This window comes from Drosophila ananassae, chromosome 2L, assembly GCF_017639315.1.
Source record: "Drosophila ananassae strain 14024-0371.13 chromosome 2L, ASM1763931v2, whole genome shotgun sequence".
Classification (NCBI taxonomy): domain Eukaryota; kingdom Metazoa; phylum Arthropoda; class Insecta; order Diptera; family Drosophilidae; genus Drosophila; species Drosophila ananassae.
Genome location: NC_057927.1, coordinates 1144963 through 1156499, shown reverse-complemented (window position 1 = coordinate 1156499; position 11537 = coordinate 1144963). Strand labels below are relative to the sequence as shown.

At 48.9% G+C, this 11537-nt stretch overlaps 1 protein-coding gene across 3 annotated transcripts; it reads right to left on the bottom strand.

Annotated features, from left to right (window-relative positions):
• Positions 1 to 982: 982 nt before the first annotated feature.
• LOC6500324 lies at positions 983 to 11524 on the bottom strand. Of its 3 annotated transcripts, none has more exons than XM_014911018.3 (6): positions 11247 to 11524; positions 6474 to 6846; positions 4714 to 6416; positions 3529 to 4655; positions 3352 to 3459; positions 983 to 3241 (listed from the first exon to the last, which is right to left on the bottom strand). In XM_014911018.3, exons 2-6 carry the CDS (start codon positions 6729 to 6731, stop codon positions 2970 to 2972), a joined length of 3468 nt encoding a protein of 1155 aa, XP_014766504.1. In that variant the 5' UTR covers positions 6732 to 6846; positions 11247 to 11524; the 3' UTR covers positions 983 to 2969. The 3 variants fall into 3 exon arrangements, with proteins under 3 accessions (XP_014766504.1, XP_032312177.1, XP_001952973.1); XM_032456286.2 differs by lacking the exon at positions 11247 to 11524 and adding an exon at positions 10896 to 11184; XM_001952938.4 differs by lacking the exon at positions 11247 to 11524 and adding an exon at positions 10941 to 11184.
• Between the last annotated feature and the right edge of the window lie 13 nt (positions 11525 to 11537).

The following is an 11537-nucleotide window of genomic DNA, read 5'->3' as shown; positions in this document are numbered from 1 at the left end:
TGCCACTTTTTATCGAAACCACGTATGTGGAGATCCAAAAACACGGAAGAGAGTAAATAATAATCAGAAACTTACCAGGCACGCTTCAGATCCTTGGATAGAAAATAGTGGGCAGGCGTTCGTGTTTCAGGAAGGATAATATAAAAAATATACTGAGGCAGCACAACTGGGGAGGAGAGGTTAACCGTGATGGTAGTGGATAAGGATTGAGGGCTGCTTACAACTCACCACGCTTGGGATCCCCCTGGGCCCGCTCTTAAAACTGGCGGCAGCTTACAAACGTAAAAAAAAGTGACTAATCGGGGATTCGGCTGCTCTGATAGACATTTGTAAGCATGACACGACCGAAGGCAATAGACTGACACGCCTGCTGAGAACTGGCACTACGTTCAGGGATCGGAAGCGAGGGATCCGGATAGAAAGCAGTACCGGAACCGGAATCAGTTTCAGTTTCTCGTGCTCCAACTCACCGCTGCCACTCCACACTCACCACTCACCTTGGAGGCCAGGTGATCTCGGCTGGACACCACGCGACTCCCGATCACAATAATCGTTAATTAGAGGTGTTAAATGTAGGTGAATGAAGCAATAAAAAATAAAATCAAATTGCAAGATAACCTCTGAATTTGAACTTCGAGCACACGTCGATTAAAACGCACTGGAACGACACCTAGATGGATTTCCGAGTTGTGGTTTCTTGATCGGCGATCGGCAGTGCCGCGGATATTTTTGTATATTGGTTTCGGGAGTTGTCTGGAGTGTGTCAATGCAAACGAACTGATTCCTAGGAAAATGATATTGTGAAATCGCTCTGAGGCTCGGAGTGTCTAGTCGGCGCCTGCCAAGTTCGAACAACCAGTCCGCCTAGATCCTAGATCCCATTTCAAGAATGACAACGCTTGCATGCTTTTGTTTTTTACTAAAAATATTGCATTATATTTTCAGGGTAAAGTATTCAGTTGCCATAAAATCAATACAATTCTTTTTCTTTGCTTGTTTGGTTTTTATTGTTTTTTTGTTTTCATTTCTTAAAATATTTTGTTGTTTTTTTTGTTTTTTCGTTTAAAGTAGTTACACAAATTAGATCACAAAAATGCACGTAAATTACAAAATGAAATCGTACCTCATACCGCGAAAACAAAAAAAAAATCGAATGGAAACGAGGCTGCTGCTACTGGAGGGATACGTGGGCTCAGTGGTTACATCTCTGCAGTTTCTTACAAAGTAAAGTGGTATAAAAATAGGGTTTAAAGCATAAAGTCGAATACATTTTAGTTTCAAAACACAAATTTTGTTCGCGAGTAGATCTGAGTGGGCGCAGGCCAGAAAACTTAGGAGTAATCAAGTCGGTAGTCGGTAGTCGGTAATCGCTAACCAAAACTAACTCGATCCAGTACATTATATTCTAGAAAGGGCTTCTTTTCGTTAGAGATAGAGAGTGAGACTGTAGGGGAGAGTTAATAGTATATCATATATTACAGAGTTCCGCTATTATGTGTAGAGTCGCTTCCTTCCCTTGATTTTCCCAAATGAAAATCCCAATGAGAGATGCCAGTGCGATGTGCGATGGGCGATGGGCGATGGGGGTGTGGGTTGTGGGTGGCTTCAACACAAACCGAAGGACATGATACATTTACAATACATAGTTTCGTTAAATAAGGTTCTAAACCACCAATTCATTCCGTTTAATACTTGGCGACAGATGAGAAATGAAAACTTACAATGGACTTTGATCGATCGTATGAATGGGGATGGAATGGTTTGGATTGTTTGGTTCGGGCGCGATCTGGGAACGGGCTAAGTGAGTGGGTATATATGTATAATCGTATTTAAAGCGTAACAGTTTTCTTGCATGTTTTGTGTTGTGTATATATATATCTCGTTTCTATATATGCTTATCTCGGTTCTATATAGACTAAAGAAAATTACATCTCGTTAAGATCTATTTTATATTTATGTTATTTTTACAAAATTTAGAAGACGTAACGCAAGGAATAAAATACAATAGCTCTAAAATTCTCGCTCAGCCTAAGCTCGCATTTAAAATTTGTTAGGCTCAACAAAAAACTGAACTGAAATCAAAGTTGCCGGCCAAAGCGCAATGGCCCAATAAAAAGCTTACAAAATTATGATTTTTTTGTTGATTTTTCTTTGTTTTGGGTGTTTGTGGGTTCGTTTAAATTAAAGCTTATACTTAAATGTGATATATTTCATATATATATAAGTATATAGTTGTATATTTAGTAATACGATTCGCGGTTTCAAACTAGACCCTTGTACATTGTATGTGTGTGTGGGTGGGGGTGTGGAAGGTGTGTTTGTGTGGATGTAGGTGTCTCAGTGTGTCTGTGTGCAAGCCAAAAGATAAACCAAACTCAGAACTGTAACTCAGACGCTGCTTCTTCCGACCTAATATAAAGGAGTTTCGTTTTAAGGATTAGGCGGATTCTCAAAAATGATTCAGTAGAAGTCGGGGCTTACTTGGATGGTATTTCAAAATCAAGATTCTATCTACGGTTCCTATTTTGCTGCTGTTTTAATTCAATTTGTTGATTGTTTTTAAGTATTTAATAAAGCTGCTCGCTACAATCTTTTCTTGGCTCACTAACAAAGTATTTACGTTTACGTTTTAATTTATAATGCTATTTCTATTTATGTGTTTAAGTTTTTAAGTTGAACTAAACCTTTTTTTGGACATTTCTGATTTTTTTCTTGTTTTTTTTTTTTTTGAAGTCAGTGCTATTTTTAGCTTTTTATATTTTATACATTAACGAATAAATATATATATATATATTTATATATTTGAATGTATATATTTCCTAACGTATGCTTTCATATTTGGGCAGCCTACAGAATGGAAAAGTGAAAACGGGCCGAGAAAGTTGCCAAACGGAAGTGTGGGACCGAAACGGAAGCTGCCCAGAAGTGCTCAAAAGTAAGTTTAGTTTGTTGGCGGGTGTTCCTCTAAATTAAGTCTGCACCAATCGCGAAATGTCGGAGCCGCCGTTACTGCTGCTGTTGCCGCCGCCGCTGCTGCTGTCCACGAACAACGTGGATGCATCGATACCGGAGGTATTCGGCGAATGCATCACGGCATCCGCTAACAGATCATCGCCCACGTCGAGGAAATCATTGAGGAAGGCGCTGTCTGCCGAGCCACCAATCGTCTGCTGCAGACACTTGAGGTTCTTGTCGGCAATCTCGAGCGCCCGGTCCATAGCTTCGCACTCGGCTTGTTGCACTGCAGCAGCATCATGGATTCCAAGCGAAGGCGAAGGCGACAGCAGCGGAGGCACACATGGATTAGTACAATGAAAAGCAGAACAATTATAATTGCGGTTATATACACACCAGATTCGAACAACTCGTTGAAAGCATCGTCCGGCAGCGTGTCGAACACATTGACCAGATCGTGCTCCTCCAGCAAGTGGGCACCGTTCGCTACCAATGCTATGTCATCTGGAATAGATTTGATTGATAGTCAGTTTGGGTTTCATGATTAAAAGGAAAAATATTGAGCCCACTCACCAGCATCGTTGGCGCCAATCAGCTCGGACTCGCTCAGCCCTCCCAGTCCAGTGTCCTCTGAGCTGGCGTACGCCGAGCTATTCTCGCAGATACTAAGCATTTCTTGGCCCAAAATATCCGCCGTGTTGGCCAGCCCTGCTGATGGAGTTGCATGCCCGTTTTGCGGTATGATCGGCTGGCCCATAGCACTTCCAAAAGCCGTACTAAAGGACGGAAAACTGAGGTGCTGCTGACTGTTGCTGTTGGTGAAGTTCATGTTGTTGTTGTTGAAATGCACGCTATTGTTGTTCTGGTTGCTAATGTTGTTGTTATTATTGTTGTTGTGGTGGTGCAAATCGCCACCAGCGGCTGCCAGTTGAGCCACAATCTGGCTAATCTCTTCGGCCTTTATGTTGGCGTTTGCCAGCAAGTTGAGGCTACTGTCCACGGGCACTCCAGAGCTCAATTGGTTTTGGTCTACAAACTTGAACACGGGATCAAAGATCTCCAGCTTGGGCACCACCTGCTGTTCCTGTTCCTGTTGCTGCTGCTGTTGCTTCGCGTGGAAATCGCCGCTGAGCGGTACCAGGGCCGGCGGTATGGAAAGCTGCGGCATGTTCTGAACTGATGCCACTGTGGAGTGCGAGGAGTGCGAATTGCTAGCAATGGACTCCAGCGAGGTGGTGCTACTCTTGCGCTGCATTCCCGAGGATGGAATCAGGGGAAGAGTGTTGGCCTGGAGCGTGTGGGATTGGAGTTGCGGGACGAACTGCTCAGCCAGCGGTTTTCTTCCCCGTTTCTGAGGACGCGTTACGGGACTCGAGTTGGCCTTACGCTTGCGCTGCGTAGCGCCGACATTCCCAGCAGCACTGCAGGCTACTCCAACTCCAGCGGAAGGTACACTGAGTCGCGGAGCTGGTCGGGCCGCGTCTAGGCCAGTCCGCAGGTGGCTATGCACCTTGCACAAGGCCAGCGTGTGCAGGACATCGAAGACGGGCGCCTGACAGGCAGTTCCATCCACACGCCAGGCCACACAGGGCTGGAACAACTGCTGCGTATCGTTGTTCACGATGTGGCGTTCGCAGTGCGCTGCCATGCTCAGAGTGGGAAGCTTACAGTTGGCCACTAGACATCGATTCCCAATGCCACTAGAATAAGAGTTAAAATTAGTAAAGACTTCTCCATTGAACCACCATCCATGCTTACATTCCCTGCTGCTGTGCAGCATGATCCTGATATTTAACCAGCAGAGTCTGGACACTCTGAAGCCGCTGCTTTGCGGCACGAAGTGGCAGCTCCTGCAGCGAACGGGTGGAGAGCAACTGCAGAGCCTGCCGCCGCAGAATACCTTTCTTCACCGCAATCCTCTCCTCCCGCTTGTTGCTGGGCGAGAGCGGCGTGTCCGCGGACACATCTTTGGAGTAGTTTAGGCCGGAAGAGTGCATCCAGTACTGCTGCAGGCAGTAGGGCGAGTCCGTCGGAAAGTTCTGGTTCTCGATCAGAGCCACCGACACGGGCTTTGAACCGGATGTGGGGCGTCGCTGGCGAGTTGTCGGTTCCTCCGTCTTGCTTGTAAGAGATGTCGCCGGTTCCTGGGGCGGTGGCATAACTTTCTTGGCGGCTTGGCGGTTGTTGTGGGTGTTTGTGTTGCCTTTTCTGTTGGCGACTTTGGAAGACATTTGTTCAGATTTCTTGGCTGAAGTGGGGGTTATGGCCGGTGCGAGTGGTGTGGGTACTGCTGGTTTCTGCAGTGAGCTGGGAGCACAAGCTGGCGGCGGTATCTGAGGGTGCAGTTGAGCCAACAGAGGCGGGGGAGTTTTGATCTCCGGCGGAGTAGGCGGGGTCAAAGGGGTAACCAGCTTGACTCCCCCCACAGTTATTTCCGCATCTGCTGTTCCTGCCACTTTCGGCTTCCTGAATATAACATTAACGGGTATGTCGCTGAGATCGCTCTCCTCCAGATTCTTGCCGGCGGAATGTTTCTGTGATGGGACAGCAGGCTGCGAGGGAGCAGACGCTTTGAAAACCGTCAGAGGCGGCGGCTGGGTGTAGTTGTAGGCGACCGACTTGTTAAGTGACTCTCCGATGCTGTTGTTGTTCTGGAGCTTAATGTTGTTGTTATTGTTTATTTGGCATACCAACGGCAGGGACTTCTTCTTCTTCAGGCACTCCACCTTCTGCAGGTGCTGCGCCAGCGTAGTGTGATGGAACTTCGAGGGCGGTAGCGGCAGACCGCTGCCCTTGGGCGACACCGAAATCGGAGCCACCATGGCGGTCACTGCTCCGCTGGCCGGCGGCAGAGTTGGCGAGGGTAGTGAGGCGGGCGATGAGGGCGGGCTGACCAGCGCAACAGTCTGCTGCGGCTGTGGCTGCTGCTGCTGCGGGAGATGTTGCTGTTGCGGGTGGATGAGCTGCACCGGTTGCTGCTGCTTCTGACTGTTATCCAGCAGCAGCGGCGTCTGCCAGAGCGACGGTGTATGGGAATACAGCGGCGGTGGTGGGGCAGTCAGCTGCTGGCAGGGCTCCGAAGGCTCGGCGGACTTCTCTTGCTGCTGCTGCTGCGGGCGGACTATGCACACATTGGCCCGTTTCGGGGACGCCTGCGACTGCAGCTGCGGCGTTTGCTGCGACAACTGAAGCTGCAGATGCACTGGCGGAAGGACTGGTTGTCTCTGAGATTGCGTGGCATAGTGGAAATTCGTTGTTGTTGATGTGCTGGTGCTGGCTGGGGTTGCTAAAGACGCCTGCGCCTTTGGGGGTGCTGCCTGCGGGACTGCTGCTACTGCGGAACTGCGTTGGGCCACCAGGCCCACCTTCCTGCCGCTTGTGGCAGCTCCTGCTGCTATTTGCCTCTTGTTGCTGCTGCAACTCCGGTTGCTGGTGGTGTCGCTTAGGCGGGCTCGAGATTTCTGAACAAAAACAAATCGTAAAATCACAAATACAAAGTGGTCGCTGCGGACTCCTACCTGTGCATTGAATAAAATGGGAGGTGCAACTGCCACGGCCTCTGTGAAGGCATAGGGATCCGCGTCCTCGGACGTCGTTTTGCTGGCTATGCTCTCCACTGGCGTCAGCGTTGCTGCTGTTCCTGCCCTGGCTGTGACACTGATGGAAGCTGCTGGCGAGGCTGCTGCGGCAAGGCTCCTGTTTCTGCTGGCGGGATTCCTAGGTAACGTGGCTGTTGCGGTGGCTGAATGGAGTCTGTACACTTGCTGACATGACATGTCCAATGTGGAGCCGTTGCTTGTTTCTGCTCTTCGGGCTCTGCTGTGGCTTGGTTGGTTGGTTGGTGTGGTTGGTTAGGTGTGTGTGCTCTGCGCTCGACTCTCTCTACTTGATCTGCAATGGCCAAATGCGTTTTGGGGAAAAAATCGATAAGTTAAAGTTCAGAAGGAAGACGTCATAAATGGGCGTTGTCACGTGCTCTCGGCCAAATTGCATTCGCGCACTCGCTTCCACGTCTGGACACACAGGCACTCAGCCCCACCGCCACACAGACACCGCCTCCCAGCGCCCCCCAGCGCCGTGCAAACGAATGCGATAATAAAAACAAACTACAATCAAAATAAATAAATCTGCTCGCCGAAACCAGTTCAAGTGAATCGTTCGTTGGTTCGTTGCTTTCTTTCTGCTCCGTCCTCCGCCCCCCGCTCTCTCCCCGCCATTTCTCCTTGGCTCGTTTGCTGCTCCCCGTCTTCGCTCCTCCTCCGCCTCCTCCTCATCTCTCCGCGCCGCCGTCCCACCGCGCTAATAACAAATGCTGATAGCGCAGCAAAATCGCAATAATTAAAAATAATAAACCAGACACCCCATCGCCAGGCGACAGTGGCGGCCGTGAGAATAGTACCACTCTGACTCGTTCAGCCTCAGTTCTTTGTTGCAAGTTGTGCGTTCTGACTAGGGGTTTCAGAGTTCCTTTCTTTGAATTACAGATCCTTGGGCCACAGATCTGCATTCCAACCAAATCGAAACCGAAACCATTATCGGGGCGAGGGAGAAGTAATTCCAGGAGATAAGCACTGGAGGGGAATGGGTGGAGAAAAACAAGAACTACACACATCCCGCCAAGGAAAAGTCGGGGAAAACACTTTTCTGGTGCGAAGAAAGCTCGCTTCCGCTCCCCGACTTCGTGCCCCCTCCAGATTATGATTAATTTCGCACATTGATTCCCACTCGAGATTGCCAGACCAGGAACGAGTTATCCAACTTGGCTGCGAGTGGAATGCGCCTTTGTTTGTTTATGCTTTCCTCACATTTTCCGAGAACGAAGGAAATGAATTTCCAGCGGCCCCTAGCCCCGAAGACCACATTGTAAGTATGAATATTAAAAATAGCCTTGACTCTGTTCGGATAGCCAGATCCTTCGGGCACAAGGAGCCATCTGGACATCACCTGCTCCCAACCACTTCCACCAACTCCCCGAGCTTCTGAGTGCCAGAGCGTACGTGACAGTTTTGTTTATGAATCTTATGCTCTTCCACTCGTTCCTCCTCCTCTTGCTCGCCGGGACAGACATTAAAAGGTCCTAAGGTTAAGACACGGCACACACGGGAAGTTCGAGTAAATCGGTAAGCCAACAAGCAGAGGTTTTTGATCCTAAGCCCGCTGACGAGACGAAGTCCAAGATTTTAGCGTACAAACAAAAGACATGGAGAGATGAAGGAAACCGCACGAAAGCGAACTGTCGATAATTGCAAATAATGACGATGCTGGGAATTTGTTATTGTTTGCTTTTGGTGTTGTAGCGTCGGCTGGTGCTGGTGCTGGTGCTGGCCGTAGTATTTGTGGTTCTCTCGGCGATCGCCTGCCTCGCCTGCCCCTCCCATCCGATCCAATCAAGTCCCCTCCTCAAGAGTCGCCGCTTTTGGCCATTTTAGGTCTTAAATGTTAACCCGTTTTTTGGGTCCGACTTGGAAACACGCTCCAATGATAAGAACCGAGACCAGCCAGCGACCAAACGAACAGAGCCAGCCACAAGAGAAGCAAAAAGCCGAGACAAAAGAAGTCCACAAGACAGCCATCGAACCTGAACAAAAAGTCGAGTCAACGAGCTGGTGGAAGCCTTACAAATCGCCGCTGGATGTTCGGAAGAAGCCGAGATCAGTGATCTCTAGATAGTTATTTCAGCGCTGCCTAAGTTTAGACTCTAAACCGGACGAGCAGCGGCCAGGAAAACCCGATATGGAGAGTAAAATGGCATTATATTGCAACACAAACGCAGTCAAAGTTTGTTAGATCCAGAAATCATGGAGTACTTGGGGCTATAGCTTCCGATCTTGTTAGTTTATATCTTCAAAGTATCTCAAATGTAGAGATACTTCGCAGAGAAACACAAATGAGGCAAACGCATGTCGTGGAACAACACACGAAGGTTGTTGGCTCGCAAAGGTCTGCTGGTTGGAGATCTGCTGGCTTCGCCCGGTGGGCCAGGTATCGCTGTCGCTCAGGTAGGCAGGCCGACAGCCGGTCGAGAGGTTAATTACGAGAGCAAATCGCTTGCAGCGTTCCGCTTACTGGGCTAGAGCCATTGCTTGGGCAACAATTGCTTGGGCCGAGAACAGCCACCAGTCGGGCTGTTTTCCTCCTCAGACTAGCCGCGATATGAGCCATCCATTCTGGATTTATTTTAGAAACCAGACATCAAACGATTCCACCACGCTGCAATACCTGTTTTCATTTTTTCACACGAAAGACGGCCATAAACACATCGCCTTCGCACCTCCAGGAGCTTCTAATTTATCAGCTCGATATGGGGATCGTCATGGGTATTTTTGGCATAATCACGGCCGTATCTTTGGGAGGGATTTGGAGTATGCTGGGGACTTGATAAGAGTGAACCGCATGCTCCGAGGGCTTCAGCTTGTTATGTTTCAGTTGCAGCGGCATTGACGCACCACTGGAGTGCATTTAAATGCACACTGCAGCCCCGGAGGCGGGAGAGGCGGCAGAGACCAGGCGAAACCCGTTTGCCGCTTCCTTCATAACCGGAAACTGAAGGCTAAATTTTGCAAAGCAGAAAAGGAGAAAAACAATGCCACACAATGACGACACGGCGAGGCGAGGGGCAGAGGCAGAAGAAAAGGGGCACAGCGGCAGCTGGAGATTCAGATGGAAATTATGGAGATGCAGATGGAGATGGGGATGGGGAGGAGATGAGGAGAGAGCCAGACATGCGGTTCAGCCAACGGAGCCAAACGAGCTCGAAACTCTGCTTCCAACTCCATCCGCAGCTCCACTTGGCCACTTTTGAGCGGTTGATGCCGTTTCTTCTGTTTACACCACATTTACGTGGGCTCGTCGTCCACTTCCCAGCAGAGACCCACGGGGTACAGTGGTCCCTGCCGAGGGAGACTGCACTTTGCCTCCAAATCATAGACAGTTCATCCGTTGTGATTTGATTCGATGATTGAGACGGCCAGTCCGCGGGAGAGTGGCCGGAATACACAATCAGTTTCCGGTTCCCCCATTCCCATTGGCAGAAGGTAGCAACGACTCCACGGAACAAACCAAGGTCCATCACTGTTTCGAACTGCAGTTTTGACATTTTTTTCGAGTTGTGGTTTCAGGCAGCTGTTGTGCCGCAACACACACACACACACATCTGTTCCGTTAAAGCCAGGCCAGCGATTGTCTCGGTTTCTCACGGACTTGTTTCCACACTGGAAGATTTTTGGCAACATAAACACCAACACACATGCTCGCGATCGTCACGGTGATTAAGAGGCAGTTGGGGCTGGCCGGCTCTTGAGCGGGCGGCGGGGGGTGGCAAGGTAATAGAGCTCCCACACATCTGTCGCCAGCACACACACACGGACACGCACACGTACCGATGTGCCAATAAACAAATCCAAAAAAAAACAAAAAACTAAAAACAAATTACGAATTCCGTGTAAATGAACTTTGGTGGGGAGCGCGCTTTGAATTTCTTTTGCGTTCTGCTTCGCATGTGGGGCTTTGGGCGGATCTGGGTGGGTGGAGGGGACTCGAGAACCGCTGTTGCCGGCGTTTTCATGATTTCTCTCCTTCCTGCTTCGTATACTTTTTTTTTAAGGCGGTGGCGGTGCGCCGCCCTCGCCCTTTTTCAGTTCGCTTTTGCGCTCCTTCGCTTTCTTCCCCACGGGCCCCCTTCCAAACACAAACACACCAACAGAAACACACACACACACAGACACTACACTTGCGCATAGAGTTGCACTTGCACCGTCGGGGGCTTGGAATTAACGGCTTTTACTTCGGAGCAGCAATTTCTGCAGAATCAATGCTGCTTTTGTTTTCGGCTTGACAAGCTTTTTTCGTTTTCGTTTTTGCTTTGGGGCTTTGATGCAAAACAAGAATGCGTCACGGGCAGTACACACACACACCCACACCCACAGTTGGGGCTCACTCACACAGGCACACAGAAAACCGAATACAGCCGCGAGAGCCAAACCAACCGTCTGATGGGAGTCGCACGTCAAAGTGGCGCCGCAGCTTTTTTGTTGTTTGAGACACCCTTCGTGTGCCAGGGTTGTCGGCTCGCCGTCATTCGAAGAGAGAGATGAACACTGCACCGATTCGAAGCCGAAAACATGCTTACTGTTAGCAGGCAATTAAATAAGATTTCTGATCTCAAAGTGCCTAAAATTTGACTTAATTTAATCTCAAGGAACGCTTTTAATCCAAATTCAGCAGAAACGTCGACAACTCTAAGCCTCCTCTCTCTCTCACCACGCACACATGCACATGTTCGATACACAGACCTGGGAATTTTCTGCTGCAAAATTTTCTTCTCAAAGTCCACTTTCAAATGCAAATTGTACCACGTAAACTGTTGTTTGGAAACTCAAGAACACTCCATTGCTTTGGGTGGATGTTTATTGCAGCCCATTCAGGTCTTTTTGTCAAGGGGGCGTTGCTTTAAATGCGTTTTTCAAATAAATTTGTTAAATCGCTTTGCAATCGGGCGACACGCAACTCGATGATACACCAACACACACACACTTGTTCATGGGTGTGTGTTCGTGAGAGAGAGAGAGGTATTCGGTATTCTT